The sequence below is a fragment of the Xenopus laevis genome, chromosome 7L (assembly GCF_017654675.1).
Source record: "Xenopus laevis strain J_2021 chromosome 7L, Xenopus_laevis_v10.1, whole genome shotgun sequence".
Taxonomy (NCBI): Eukaryota; Metazoa; Chordata; class Amphibia; order Anura; family Pipidae; genus Xenopus; species Xenopus laevis.
In genome coordinates, this window is record NC_054383.1 from 137993237 (window position 1) to 138009694 (window position 16458).

At 42.6% G+C, this 16458-nt stretch overlaps 1 protein-coding gene across 3 annotated transcripts; it reads right to left on the reverse strand.

Moving 5' to 3' along the window:
• Nucleotides 1–1538: 1538 nt before the first annotated feature.
• mfap2.L (microfibril associated protein 2 L homeolog) lies at nucleotides 1539–16040 on the reverse strand. Of its 3 annotated transcripts, none has more exon segments than NM_001086649.1 (9): nucleotides 1539–2269; nucleotides 2379–2452; nucleotides 2827–2914; nucleotides 3164–3202; nucleotides 3781–3936; nucleotides 5236–5265; nucleotides 7477–7530; nucleotides 10869–10928; nucleotides 15462–15519. In NM_001086649.1, coding segments are annotated over 8 exon segments (582 nt in total). In that variant the 5' UTR covers nucleotides 10906–10928; nucleotides 15462–15519; the 3' UTR covers nucleotides 1539–2165.
• Between the last annotated feature and the right edge of the window lie 418 nt (nucleotides 16041–16458).

Consider the following 16458-nt stretch of genomic DNA (forward strand, 5'->3'; position numbering starts at 1 on the left):
CTGACACCCAGGCCAACGATTGGATCATAAAGCTGGCCTCAATGTGCTCCCCAACCAATGGGATTTCCTCATCTTCCCAAAAGACAACTGGCTGGTTTTCTGGGCAGATGTTGGTCAGGAAGGGCTCATAATATGGGTTAAAGGGGTGGTTCCCCTTTAAGTTAATGTTTAGTATGTTATAGAATGCCCAGTTCTAAGCAACTTTTCCATTGGTCTTCATTATTTATTTTTTTTGGTTTATGAATTATTTGCCTTTTTCTTCTGACTCTTTCCAGCTTTTAAATTGGGATTCACTGACCCCATCTAAAAAACAAATACTCTGTAAGGCTAAATTGTATTGTTATTGATATTTTTATTCCTCGTCTTTCTATTCAGGCCTCTCCTATTCCTATTTCAGTCTCTTATTCAAATCAGTGTATGGTTGCCAGGGGAATTTGGAACCTAGCAACCAGATGGCTGAAATTGCAAACTGGAGAGCTTATGAATAAAAAGCTAAATAACTCAAAAACCACAAATAATAAAAACATTGTACTAAAAGTTAACACAAAGGTGAAGAACCCCTTTAATAATCTGCCGACTGGAGGGGCCAAAAAGCCATGTTACATGAGGCTGTGTATGGCCACCCTGAAACAGTCAAAGTCTAAACTTTCATATGCCTCCAACCAGCTCCCAAATCCTTTCATGGCTTTGCCTGGAAGCGTGGAACCAAGTAACAATGTTAGTTTGGGAACACATTTCTTAACCTTTAATGTAATCCCTCTTGGAACCTTGCTCTGAGTTGGTGAATCCAATCTCCCCCAGTACTTACCCAGGTACAGAGCTCTGATTCTCTGTACTTCCTGCTCCTGGGCTGTTCTCTTTCCCATGGTCAGACAGGAACCTCCCCTGGGTAAGTGAATCCAATCTCCCCCAGTACTTACCCAGGTACAGAGCTCTGATTCTCTGTACTTCCTGCTCCTGGGCTGTTCTCATTCCCATGGTCAGACAGGAACATCCCCCTGGGTAAGTGAATCCAATCTCCCCCAGTACTTACCCAGGTACAGAGCTCTGATTGTCTGTACCTCCTGCTCCTGGGCTGTTCTCTTTCCCAAGATCAAGAAGGGTCTCTGGGTAGTATACTCCAATCCCACCCAGTACTTAGCCACTTCTCACTATTTTCTGCTCTCTTTCCCATGGTCAGTCATAAAGGCAAGGCTTAAGGCCTACTGAAAATTATGACTGGATTTTCACTACATTGTTCCCTATGTTCTTGAGGCAGATGTTTGATCCAGACAGAGCTCATGTAGTCAAAGTCTGTTACATCAATAAAGACTAATGCTATAGAACCTTCTTAATTTCTCCGAATGGAGTAGACCCCACCCCCTATCTGACCATGGTAAAGAGAGCAGCCCAGGATGTGTAACATGGGTAAGTATCTGTTATTCACTTATACCCAGGAAGTGCTTGTTAGTAAGATTTATACAGGTGGGTCCTGGTGTCTGTGTATAAGACTCACCTGTGACTCGTCCAATCCCAGAGAACAGAACCTCTGTGTCTACTTTTCCAGCACAAGGTAAAATTCTGCACTTTATTCATCTTTTGTACAAAACATATTACAAAAAGAAGTCAAGTAAGAGCAGCCCTAATGTGACACTGGGGGACAGAAGGTAACTCTATATGTGGGGGGACATCTGGGAGTGTGATGGGGAGTGGAGGAGATTGGGGGGCACAGGGATAAGAGATGCAGGGGCCTGGTACAAAGTGGAGGATAGTAGTGAAATGCATGATGGGAACAAGGAAGAGGCTAAAATCTGGGTCCCGGCAGTTAGCCCATTGCCAATGTTGGGGTGTAAGAGCTGGTGGGCCTCTAGTTTCCCATTGGAAGAGACCAGCTGTCTGTGCCCCCCACCAAGGCTGGCAATTGGCATGAGGTTTATTAGGAAACCCGCTGACTGCCGGTGGGCATAAGATCTGTGCAGTGAGTAGGGCTGACTATCATATGGCATAAACAGTAGAGATACGGAGGCTAACAGCCCTCGGTGCCCCTATTTGCTGGCGGCACATATAGTACAATACAGTAACATAAACGATACACTAATACTAGCGACCCCGACCCACTGGTAAGCCCCCCGAGTGGGACAATGTGACAGAGCCCCGTCCTTCTGCTGTGGCCCCATTGCAGATCCTTAGCAGCTGCCGCAGCTCCTGGAGCAGTGAGATCCCATTGATTGGCACAGGCCACTATTGGCCATCACCCCACAGCGAGAGAACTTGTCTCGGCACAGATCCGCTGAGGGCACGAAAAGAACATCAGGCGGGTTATTTACTGCTAAAGGGGAAATAAACTCTTGTACAACTGCCCCAGTCTTAGTGTTACACATATTAGAGTGTCAGCTCACCTCTCAGAAGCTCCTCGTGTGCACAAACTGTACGGACACAGATTTCCTTATTGACCACGTACATGCGCCGCAGGCTGGGGAACCAGAGACACGGAAGCTCATTAACCTCAGACCCAATAGTGAGAAGTTACAGGTACAGAATTCTCCTTTATTTTATTTCAAACTCCAGGGCAGTTCTCATTCCTATGGTCAGACAGGAACCTCCCCTTGAGTAACTGAATCCAGTGTCCCTCCCAGTACTTAGGTAGGCACAGAGTTCTTGTTTTGTGTACTGCCCACTCAAGGGTTGTTCTCTTCCTATGGTCAGACAAGAACCTCAAGCAGAGGGATATTCCTAGCTGACCATGGGAAAGAGAGCAGCATAGGAGGATCAGCTCAGAACTTTCTGCCTGATTTTGTGGCCCTTATCTCTAGCCCTGGGTAAAAAGCCCTTAGCCCTATTTCTTACCTATAGAAGCAGATTTGATTCAGGCACTGCTTGCAGGGTTTGTGTACTGAGTACAGACGGGTACATGGATACTGCTCCTCCCGACAATCTGAAAGGAAAGGCACAGTTACCCCCGGATACATGCAGTCTACCTGTCCCTATCTGTAGGTGAAAGGCTGGGTATATAGACAGGGGGCCTCCTTGAACCAATCAGAATTTATGCTCCCAGCTGCACCTGTGAATGTGGTAGTAGAGCATTAGAAGGTGCTTTACATTTTAGGAGGAGTTTCCAGGAAGGCTTCCCCCATAAATATGAGGTACCGTAGTGTAATATGGGTGGGGCATTCAGTTCTCTTACCCAGAGGTCCCGGCTCTGTCGGCTCAGTCACAGCGGGGTCTGCAGAGATAAAATGGGGGGAAACATTACATAGACAGGCAGGCAGTGGAGGACTATCGAGTTAAGAGCAATAGGGTTAGTCTCCACTAAATATAGCTGGCCTCAAAGGATATACCGTATATACTCGAGTATAAGCCGTCCCGAGTATAAGCCGAGGTACCTAATTTTACCTCCAAAAACTGGGAAAGCTTATTGACTCGAGTATAAGCCTAGGGTGAGAAATGCAGCAGCTTCTGGTAAGTTTCAATCAAAAAATTGAGGGTTTCTGCTCCCATTGGATGTGCCGGCGTCTCGTTTTTCTTGGAGACTATTCTTGGACACCGGCGACTATTCTTGGACGCCGGCGACCGTTTTTGCGCTTGACCCGAGTATAAGCCGAGGTAGAGTTTTCAGCATATTTTGGGGGCTGAAAAACTCTGCTTATACTCGAGTATATACGGTACATTATATACATTATATACATTATACACATCTGTGGTTGGAACCATGAAGAAGTGGTATGGCAGCTTTAATTACTGCTCCTTTCACATTTCCCCTACATTCCCCAAATCTCTACATTACAGTTACGATCTCATTACCCAGGGTGGGCACAGCGATGATCTCTTGCTGTTGCTGAAGCTGCTGCTGCTGCTGAGGTTCCTGTTCAATTGGGTCAAGCTGCAGCTGCAACTGCTGTTGTTGTGGGTTCTGCTGATGAACTTGGTCTGGGGGCTGGAAAGGAGTTCCGGTTGTGTCTGTGCAGAAATATAAGAGAGCTCAGTGATATCCATGTCCCACTTTTATGAGAGGACTGTTTCCTATAATGAGAGGTCTGTGTACTATTATCAGAGGACTGTTTCCTATTATCAGTGAACTTGTTCCCATTATCAGAGAACCGGTACCCATTATCAGAGAATGGTATACCATTATCAGAGGACTGTTTCCTATCAGAGGACTGTTTCCTGTTGTCAGAAAACTTGTTCCCATTATCAGATAACTGTTTCCCATTATCAGACAACTGTTTCACATTATGACAGGACTGTTTTCTATTATCAAAGGCCTGTTTCCCATTATCATAGGACTTTTTCCCATAATAAGAGAACAGTTTCCCATTATCACAGAACGATGTACCATTATCAGAGTACTGTTTCCCATTATGAGGACGTTTCCCATTATTCTGATTATCAGAGACCTGTTTCCCATTATCAGAGGACTGTTTATTATCAGAGAACTGTTTACCATCTTGAGATGACTGTTTCCTAACATCAGAGAACTGTATACCATTATCAGAGAACTGTTTCCCATTATGAGAGGACTGTTTCCCATTATCACAGAACTGTTTTCCATTAACACAGAACTATTTCCTATTATCAGAGAAGTGTTCCCATTATCACAGGACTGTTTCCAATTATCAGAGAACTGTTTCCCATTATTAGAGGACTGTTTTTCATTATCAGAGGACTGTTTCCCATTATTAGAGAACTGTTTACTATTTTCACAGAATTGTTTCCCATTATTAGAGGACTGTTTCCCAGTATCACAAAACTGTTTCCCAACTGTTTCCTACCAATCCCATTATCAGAGAACTGTTTCCCATTATGAAAGGATTGTTTCCTATTATCAAAGAATTGTTTTCCATTATAAGAGAACTGTTTCCCATTATAGAGGAACTGTTTCCCGTTATCAGAGGACTGTTTCCCATTATCAGAGGACTGTTTCCTATTATCAGAGAACTGTTTACTATTATGAGAGTACTTTTTCCTATTATCAGAGAATTGTTTTTTCATTATGAGAGGACTGTTTCCCATAATGAGAGAAGTGTTTGCCATTATCAAAGCTCATATAAGAGAAGCACCATTTCTTATATTTGGAGAATTGTCATAGGAAGAGGACATAAAAGGCAAGGATATCCCATTTGAAAAGAAAAAGGGGTAGGTAATATATTAACTGCTATAGGAGTATATCTGCTCACTAGTTCTGAGTGGTCTCCCTGTACCACCCATGTAACAGCAGCCATATCTAGTCAGCATTCCCGTTTTTTCCCTGCTACTTACCTCCATCATAATAGTAATAATTGGGGATATCTGGGGGAAAAACAAAAAATTATTAACAATAACAGATAGATGGTGATTTGTAGCATTGGAGGGACTAAAACAATCCATGTATAAATATTTGCAATGCTATCTTGATGTATAACACCCCAAAACACACAGCAGGATAAATACAGGGCCAATTCCATGTATAATACCCCAGAACACACAGCAGATAAATACAGTGTCAATTCCATGTATAATACCCCAGAACACACAGCAGATAAATACAGGGCCAATTCCATGTATAATACCCCAAAACACACAGCAAGATAAATACAGGGCCAATTCCATGTATAATACCCCAGAACCCACAGCAGATAAATACAGGGCCAATTCCATGTATAATACCCCAGAACACACAGCAGATAAATACAGTGTCAATTCCATGTATAATACCCCAGAACACACAGCAGATAAATACAGGGCCAATTCCATGTATAATACCCCAGAACACACAGCAGATAAATACAGGGCCAATTCCATGTATAATACCCCAGAACACACAGCAGATAAATACAGTGCCAATTCCATGTATAATACCCCAGAACACACAGCAGATAAATACAGGGCCAATTCCATGTATAATACCCCAGAACACACAGCAGATAAATACAGGGCCAATTCCATGTATAATACCCCAGAACACACGGCAGGATAAATACAGGACCAATTCAATGTATAATACCCCAGAACCTACAGCAGGATAAATTCAGGTTCAATTCCAGATATAATAGTTACCCCAGAACCCACTGCAGGTTAAATACAGTGCCAATTCCATGTATAATACCCCAGAACATATGGCAGGATAAATACAGGGCCAATTCTATGTATAATACCCCAGAACACACAGCAGGATAAATACAGTGCCAATTCCATGTATAATACCCCAGAACACACAGCAGATAAATACAGGGCCAATTCCATGTATAATACCCCAGAACATATAGATGGATAAATACAGGGCCAGTCCCGTGTGTAATAACCCAACACAGCAGATAAATACAGAGCCAATTCCATGTATAATACCCCAGAACACACAGCAGATAAATACAGGGCCAATTCCATGTATAATACCCCAGAACACACAGCAGGATAAATACAGTGCCAATTCCATGTATAATAATCAGGTAAACAGGTAAGTATAATCTCTTTAATTTATAACAGTTTAAGAAATTGATTCCTACCCACCCACAATTTAATTTTTTTTTTTCTATGTACACTTACTATTTACAAAAATGTGGTACAGCTATGGGGGTGAAATTTGCCCCAGCATATGCAAATTTATATATGGATTGGTGGGAATAAATGTTTCTCTACAATGATGATCCATCGCTTATAGAGAAGGATAAAAGAGAAATCTTTCAACCTGTTATGAATTTTTTGAACAATAATAAATTCAACGTGAAGTTTTCTTTTGATTTTAAAGATCAATCTATTAAAGAAACCAATGCAATTTTTCATTTTAATACAGAAATAAACTAGATGGATTTTTAATTTGGACCCCAGAATACCTAGAGGCATGAATTCACCATTTGATGTCAATTGCATTTATTGATCTTCATGTTTGGAATTTTGAGTTACTCACTTCTACCGCTAGGTTTCCAAATTCCCAGTGTATTTATTGCTTTATGTGCTGTGATATTTTTTTAATTTAAAGGATTATATCTATTTATTAATTGTTATAACTTCAGGAGATTTATACGTACCAGTTTACCTGATATTTATATACTAAACTTGCACCTGATTTATAAATTATTACATTAGTGTGTACAATTTGTCACTCACTTGAGTGTTTTGTTCTTGAACGTGTTTTACACGAGTAATTTTTTGCCCTCTTTTTTTCTTCTTTTCCCTCCCCTTTGATGTTCCCATTGGGTGTTTTCACTTTATAATCTGATGTTTTTTATTGAGTGAAGAGCCTATGCAAGTGCCTTGCAGCACGAAATGGATCAGGCCTTTTATGGACATGTAATACTCAGTAAAGGTATACATTTTATTGAACTGTCATGTTGGAATTTTGTGAGTGCCGCTCTATCTTTGCCATTATGGTTTAATCCACTCCCTCTGATTGTACCCAAAGCCAGTGTTTGTACTGGTGAGTTTATATATTTGTTACATACATGGGATTATAACCATTTAGCCATTAGACATGTCCCGTGTTGGATACCAAGCAAAAAGTTTGTTTAGGCTCCTGCTACTTACCTGGGTTGTTGTCATACGGGAAGAGAGGGTCCGTTTCCAGCTGAGCAAATATCCCTGTTCGATAAAGCGGAAAATAATGAGATTCCTGTTTTTATGTATCAGAATGAAAACTGCTAAATGCATGTTGTCAAGACAAGTTCAATTCCATGCCAATTCCATGTGTACTACCCCAGAACACGTGGCATGATAAATACAGGGCCAATTCCATAAAAAAGGTTAATTGCATTTATAATACCCCAGAACACAAAGCAGTATAAATACAGTGAGAATTCCATGTATAATACCCCAGAACACAGGGCAGGATAAATACAGGGCCAATTCTATGTGTAATAGAGCACTGGTAAGGCGCCATCTAGAATATGCCGTACAGTTTTGGTCTCCATCACTCAAACAGGACATTATTGTATTAGAGAGGGGACAGAGAAGGGCAACTAAGCTGGTAAAGGGAAAATCTTAGCTATGAGGAAAGACTGGCCAAATTGGGGATGTTCACTCTGGAGAAGAGGCGCTTAAGGGGAGATATGATAACTATGTATAAATATATAATGGGACCATATAATAATCTCTCTAAAGACTCTAATGCTTTATTTACCAGTAGGACACAAGGTTCCGATTAGAAGAAAAGAGGTTCCGCCTATATATTCGTAAGGGGTTTGTTACAGTGAGAGCTGTGAAGATGTGGAATCCCTGAATCAGTAGTACAGGTTGATACATTAGATAGGTATAAGGAAGGGTCGGATGCTTTATTCACCAGTAGCTCCTCCCAGCAGACAGGAGGGAGCCAATGAGATTAGAGGAGGGAAAGGGGTGTTACAGGGAGAGCTGGGAAGTGAATCAGGGGTACAGGCTGATACATTAGATTGGTACAAGGAAGGGTCGGATGCTTTATTCACCAGTAGCTCCTCCCAGCAGACAGGAGGGAGCCAATGAGATTAGAGGAGGGAAAGGGGTGTTACAGGGAGAGCTGGGAAGTGAATCAGTGGTACAGGCTGATACATTAGATAGGTACAAGGAAGGGTCGGATGCTTTATTCACCAGTAGCTCCTCCCAGCAGACAGGAGGGAGCCAATGAGATTAGAGGAAAGGGGTGTTACAGGGAGAGCTGGGAAGTGAATCAGGGGTACAGGCTGATACATTAGATTGGTACAAGGAAGGGTTGGATGCTTTATTCACCAGTAGCTCCTCCCAGCAGACAGGAGGGAGCCAATGAGATTAGAGGAGGGAAAGGGGTGTTACAGGGAGAGCTGGGAAGTGAATCAGTGGTACAGGCTGATACATTAGATAGGTATAAGAAGGGGTTGGATGGTGTTTAGCAAGTGAGGGAATACAGGGATATGGGAGAGAGCTCATAGGGGTCCAGGGACTGGTCCCATTGTCATTTTGGAGTCAGGAAGGAATTTTTATCCTCTGAGGCAAATTGGAGAGGCTTCAGATGGGTTTTTTTGCCTTTCTCTGGATCAACTGGCAGTTAGGCAGGTTAAAATAGAGTTCAAAGGTTGAACGAGAAGGACTTGTTTCTTTTTTAAACCTAACTTACTATGTTACTATGTAATACCCCAGAACACACTGTAGGATAAATACAGGGCCAATTCCATATGTAAAACCCCAGAACACACAGCAGGATAAATATAGTGCCAGTTCCATGTATAATACCCCAGAACACACAGCAGGATAAATACAGGGCCAATTCCATATATAATACCCCAGAACACACAGCAGGATAAATACAGGGCCAATTCCATATATAATACCCCAGAACACATGGCAGATAAATACAGTGTCAATTCCATATGTAAAACCCCAGAACACACAGCAGATAAATACAGTGTCAATTCCATGTATAATACCCCAGAACACACAGCAGGATAAATATAGTGCCAATTCCATGTATAATACCCCAGAACACACAGCAGGATAAATACAGGGCCAATTCCATGTATAATACCCCAGAATGCACAGCAGGATAAATACAGTGTCAATTCCATGTATAATACCCCAGAACATACAGCAGGATAAATACAGGGCCAATTTCATGTATAATACCCCAGAACACACAGCAGATAAATACAGGGCCAATTCCATGTATAATACCCCAGAACACACAGCAGGATAAATACAGGGCCAATTCCATGTATAATATAAACACAGGGGAGGATAAATACAGGGCCAATTTCATGTATAATACCCCAGAACACACAGCAGATAAATACAGGGCCAATTCCATGTATAATATAAACACAGGGGAGGATAAATACAGGTCCAACTTCCTCTATAATGTCTTTATAGCATATAGCAGAAAGTGGCAGTGCCACCTCTGAGGCCATGAGTGCTAATCTCCTATCAGCTGGGGAAGAGAGAAAAGATAGGCTTAAGCAGGTGATATTCTAGTGTTCTAGTCTAGAGCCCCTAGTTCTCCTCTGTCCTACCCAATTGATGCCCATTTTGTATGAAGATTCTGACAGCACTGCCTACACAGATGGCAGATCCAATAAGGCAAGAGCAAGGTGCATTGGTGCATTTGCTTTGAGATTGTGTTTTTTCACCTTGCACTTTGTTCCCTTGGGTGTGGAATTAACCCACATTTGGGAACAGTAGTAGGGAACATAAATCTATATTCGAGCCTCTCCTTGCTAAGTAGGAAGCAGGATTTTAAAGGGATTATCAATGCTTCCCTTATTTTCCTTTATAAACCCAGTTCAGTTTGGGCATACACATGATTCAACTGTACAGATGGGGATCAGTGTACATAAAATAACAAACTGTAAATTTACTGTAATGAGCCATTCCATCATCCATTAGCAATTACATACAGTACACGTACAGTCCAATATGTTAGGGCTCATTTACAACAAATGGTACAATGTGTAAAATGGGCTCAAAACATTGTGTCCCACTTAAATTTGCTGTGTGTGCCCCAAGACCCATACTTTTGTGCTTCTAGAGTGCAGGGCTGAGAGTTGGGTGGCACAGGGGCATCCACTGAAATATACAGAACCAGAACTAGGTTTTGATAACACATAATTAGGGTGGGAGGGCGGAAGTTTCAGGGGAGCAATCAGCAATGAAGGAAGGGAACTGTGTGGACCAAATGGTGGTGGGTTGAGTGAATGGAACATGTTACAGAGGGTGCTGGAACTGGTTGTTTGAGGCAGACAAGTAGTATTGCCATGGGTGCTGCTGACATTACTTACCTTGGCTCTGGGAACTCATCATTCAGAAAGTGCAAGCTGAAAAGCCCAATAATAACGCCTGCTATAGGTAAGTGCTGAATGCACGGGCCCTCAGCACCTCTAGCACCCTGTCCCTAGGTAGGTTATCATACCATTAGATTCCTTGAAATCGACCCAGTATCCCACACGGGACCCTGCCCAGGTACTGATAAAATGACTCACCTTGTAAACAGAGTAGGAGGAGACACACCGACCTCATGGTGGCAGTTGGGTGGATGGTCTCTGTAAAGAGGACAATAGACAATTAGAAGTTATACTCATACCCTGCCTTAGTGAACAAATATACAGAGGCACATACACACAAATTCCCAAACACAGGAGATCACATATTTGTGTTACACATTTGTGTTACATTGGCCAGTGAAACCCTTATCAAGAACCAATGAGATAGATACGCCATTGAACCCTCCTGTGCCATGGACTGTCTCCTCTGAAACTAAATTCCTGGCACTGATCACGACCTTCTCCTGGAACATGGCTGAATTTCTGGGGTTGTTTCTTGGGGCCAAATGGAGCGTCTGATCTGTATCTACCCATCACCGATGTTTTACCTAGAGAATTCAATCATCCTACCTTACCGGTTGCTCTATCTGTCAGCTCCAACTATCCTTGGTGGGCTTAGAGCAGTGATCCCCAACCAGTAGCTCGTGAGCAACATGTTCCTCTCCAACCCCTTGGATGTTGCTCCCAGTGGACTTGAAGCAGGAGATTATTTTTGAATTCCAGGCTTGGAGGCAAGTTTTGGCTGCATATAAACCAGGTGCACTGCCAAACAGCCTCAATCTAGGTTGAAAATTCACATAGGGGCTACTAAATGGCCAATCACAGCCCTTATTTGGCACCCCAAAAACATTTTCATGCTTTTGTTGCTCCCCAACTACTTTTACTTCTGAATGTTGCTCACGGGTTCAAAAGGTTGGGGATCCCTGGCTTAGCGGTTTCCCAGTTGGACCCTCCTAGCCCTGACATAGCAAAATATGACAGAGCCTTACATGTAAAGGATCAGCTAGAAACAATAAGCTACACAATGTACCCCAATGTACCCTGACCCCAGCCTGAGAAGCTAATGGGTATTATCACTTGGGAGCGCATAGTTTTATTGTATTGTTCCCTACATTAACCCCCTGTTATAGAATTTTCCTTTGCTCCATAACTCTAATTGCCCTCAGCATCAGATATCTTCATCATCATCATCATCATCATCATCATATCTTCATGACATCACACCTCCCTGTTACCATAGTGACAGGTGAATCATTAACTATACATCATTTATAATACTAAACGAGTGGGGTAAGGCTGGAATGAATTTAAAAAAAAGTTACGTTTCTCTCTCTGTGTTACTAGAGAAAAGCAAAGAACCAGTTAGCCAATCAAGTCTCCTATCAGGAACACATTCCTCCTGGCCCCTACAGTTCTATCCATATCATTTCTTTAGATCAGCCCGTGCTGATTTAGCTTAATAAATATAAGTAATTTCCCCTTTAAGTTGGGATCCTTACAGGAAATGCATTGGGGGAGATGTATCTGCAGTCACATTGTGATGTTTCTTTCAACACTACTGTTTAAATGAGGAGACCTATAAAATGTAGTGGATGTTTCAGAACTGAACTGACGTACAGTAAAGAGATACTTCATATTTTAATGGTGAAATCTCCTTTCCTCCTCCACCAACGAATCCCTCATTCCCCTTCTACCATAATCTGACTGCCCTTACAGTAAAGAACCCCTTCCTATGCTGATGATGAAATCTCCTTTCCTCCCCACCAATGAATCACTCATTCCCCCCTCTCTTGGTAGGGAATCCTATAACCTGACTGTCCTTACAGTTAAGACCCCCTTCCTATACTGATGGTGAGATCTCCTTTCCTCCCCACCAATGAATCACTCATTCCCCTCTCTTGGTAGGGAATCCCATAACCTGACTGTCCTTACAGTAAAGAACCCCTTCCTATGCTGATGGGGAGATCTCCTTTCCTCCCCACCAATGAATCACTCATTCCCCTCTCTTGGTAGGGAATCCCATAACCTGACTGTCCTTACAGTAAAGAACCCCTTCCTATGCTCATGGTGAAATATCTTCCCTCCCAAATATAAGGCCTCCATCAGTCAGGGACTACACTGGTCCCTCTATACTCCTGTACCCCGAAACCTTGGGATAATGATCTGTATCTCACACATATATTGATATTGTACATCAGTCAGGAACCCCACTGTCCCTCTATACTCCTGTACCCCCAAACCTTGGGATAATGATCTGTATCTCACACATATATTGATATTGTATATCAGTCAGGAACCCCACTGTCTCTCTATACTCCTGCACCCCCAAACCTTGGGATAATGATCTGTATCTCACACATATATTGATATTGTACATCAGTCAGGAACCCCACTGTCCCCTCTATACTCCTGTACCCCCAAACCTTGGGATAATGATCTGTATCTCACACATATATTGATATTGTATATCAGTCAGGAACCCCACTGTCTCTCTATACTCCTGCACCCCCAAACCTTGGGATAATGATCTGTATCTCACACATATATTGATATTGTACATCAGTCAGGAACCCCACTGTCCCTCTATACTCCCGGGCACCTCGTTTCCACTTGTTCTGTAATCCTTACAGTGATGCTCCTGTCACTGGTATAACAATATAAGGGAAGAACTCAGGTTTATTGAGTATGGGTTCCAACAGGAAGCCAATCCCTACATTTGGCCTATTTGGCTTAATATTTATTTTGGCTGACAACGCATCCATTACTAAATTTCAAAGTATGTGCCCAGACAAGCAAGTGGCAGGCTAAGTGGCTGTGAGGGAACACAGTGAGAATATACCGGTCCCCTAATGTCATGGTGTTGGTGGCTCATTCACAGCTACACACAAAAGCTTCAAGAACTTTAGATATTTGAAATTCCAACTGTTGTTTTAACTTGGTGGAGCGGAAGTGGCTTCCTTTCTGCCCCGAAAACGTTATGGGCTCTATGGGTTGCAATAGTTGTAGAACAGCTGTCACTGCCCAATTTCTGAACTACATCTCCCAGCATCCCTTGACAGGGAGGTTGGACTCGAAGCTGTAAAACTGTTGGCCCATGATGATTATAAGGGTCTGAAAGCCAAACACAGTGGGGGGTGCAGGGGTGGTTGGTAATCACAAGAGATCACAAGAGATCACAAGAGATCAAAGGAAACATTCATTTTACTTACAAAAGTCGTATCCTTTTTTGTACCCTTATAGGAAATGTCACATGGAGACAAATGAGTTGGTGGCAGCTGCTTCTGTGTATAAAATCCCTCCGGCTCTTTCATTTTCTTCCCACCAAAGACCCATTTTTCTGTATTTTATTAGTATTCTGAGAGCACTTAGGATTCATATGCCGTTAAGATTCCATAGTATGAGAGACAAAGGTATATCAGTGTAACCTTTGTGTGTTTGTATATATGGAAATAATCCTCCCCCAGATATGTTGTTTCAAACACTAATGATTACAATGTATTACACAAAAAGGACCACAGAAATAACATCTTCCACCTACAGCTATTGCTTTATACGTCAAATCTATATATTCCTGACAATTCACTGAGAAATCCTACGTTGCTCTACCCAGGGGCGTAACTACAGAGGAAGCAGACCCTGCAGCTGCAGGGGGGCCCAGGAGGTTTAGGGGCCCCATGAGGCCCTACTTAATGAGCATTTTCAATATATATTGGTAAAACAGGACAACCTCTGGATATTTTGGGGGCCCTAAAATAAATTTGCTGTGGGGCCCAGTAACATCTAGTTATGCCACTGGCTCTACCATTGGTGAGGAACTGCGGGAGCTGCCATACTGATCTTCATTTGATCGTGTGTCTCAACCTCCAGCCATGGAAACAGTTAATACTATGGGTTATATTGTCTCTCTGATCATTACATGTGTCTAGACTGGAAGTTCTCAGACTTTTTTGGATGCAATTTCCCCTCTCTGGTCCAACACTTGGTAAGGGCCCCTCTCATTTATAAAACATCAGTTATAGATCAATAAAATCTCTGCAATTGTTCCAGGAGCATCAAGCATGCAACCAAAGGCTTTGCCTCGCATGGGGCCCCCTATCCATTGCTTTGAGTCTCCCTAGAGGGACCAACCCCACAGTCTAGCACTCTACATCATGGCTTCTCAGTTGTTGTTCAGTTACAACGCTCAACATCATCTGATAAACAGCAACACATATCCAATTATATCAGCACCTTTTAACTTTTGCTAAGCTACAGGCCTCAGCACCCTAATGATTCAACAACAGCCCAAGGCCCCAGTTAATTACCCTTTAAAACAATAGAGAAGCAGCCAGCTGAATATCACACGTGGAGGAGAACGGACGCCTGCTACATTATTTCAACAGTCTTAAACAGAAGTGCAGAAAGGAAACCAAATGCTGGGTTTCTATAGCAATTCCATGACCTATTCCTTTAAAGCCAGTTGAAATGTGTCATGTGATAGTTGCACAGAATGACATTGTCTTTTATTATACAAAACCTGTTTCTATGTAGAGGGTTAGGTTTTATAAGACTGGAAAGGAAGGCAGTTCTTGTCCCACAGAGCTTACAATCTGAGTGCCCAATGGGCATTAAACTGAGCTGAAGTTGGCACAAAGGCATGACTGCTCCAGGCAAATTAGGAATTCCTGAACTTCAATGGGATAATTTTCATTTCTAACCGATGGGCTCACGACAGGTAACCCCCACCCGTATGCCCACCAGCAACATACTCACTCTGTGCCACTTAGAGCGGCACCTCAGTTCCCCAGGAGCGCAGCTGTGATACAAATCAGTCCCAATCCTCAGCACTGAGCTCTTGTAATGAATGAATGTCTTTGTCCCAGTGAGTTGCCTGTGAGATGTGGAACGTTTGTACTGTAAGGAAACATCTGGGAATGCTTAGTCTGGCCCCCTATCCACTCCTCACCTCCCCCAGAACCATAGAAAAGACTCCCAGCCCCCTACTCCCTCTGGCACTGATTTCCAGCTGTAATTTCAAGGGGGGAACAAAGGCTATTCCAGACAGTAAGTTTTATTTTGGCACTTAACCAGGACACACAAAAAATACTCCAATTACAATCTGTTGGGCTGGTGGGGGATGGCTGGGACTTACTTACATTTAAAACCCCATCAATCTGTGTCGGAGACCCAAGCTTGTTCCTGAAAATCTCTGAAGGGTCCAGGAATTCCTCCTGCAAGATTTAGGGGCGCCTGGATGCCAACGGATGTCTAGCAGGCAGGAGAAAAGATTAGTGGGGCCCCTGTGCCAAATACTGAGCAACCACACAAGAGGGTTGGCATCAGGGCAGGCTCCAGTGATCTCTAACCCATTAAAGGGGTTGTCCTCCTTTAAATTAACTGTTAGTAGGATGTAGAGAGGGACATTCTGAGACAATTTGCAATTGGTTTTCATTTTTTATTATTTGTGGTTTTTGAGTTATTTAGCTTTTTATTCAGCAGCTGCCCAGTTTGCCATTTCAGCAATCTGGTTGCTAGGGTTCATATTCCCCTAGCAACCATGCATTGATGTGAATAAGAGACTGGAATATGAATAGGAGAGGTCGGAATGGAAAGATGAGGAATAAAAAGTAGCAATAACAATAAATGTGTAGCCTTACAGAGCATTTGTTTTTAGATGGGGTCAGTGACCCCCATTTGAAAGCTGGAGAGAGTCAGAAGAAGAAGGAAAATAATTAAAAAAACTATAAAAAAAAAGAAGACCAATTGTAAA

Bases quoted from the DNA above. Each gene is read 5' to 3' on its own strand.
- mfap2.L (XM_018224298.2), bottom strand. From the start codon at position 10,905: ATGAGGTCGGTGTGTCTCCTCCTACTCTGTTTACAAG. The intron at 7,531-10,868 runs GTGAGTCATTTT...TTTATCGAACAG, and splicing joins CCTCCTACTCTGTTTACAAG to GGATATTTGCTCAGCTGGAA. The intron at 5,266-7,476 runs GTAAGTAGCAGG...TTTTTCCCCCAG, and splicing joins CCCGTATGACAACAACCCAG to ATATCCCCAATTATTACTAT.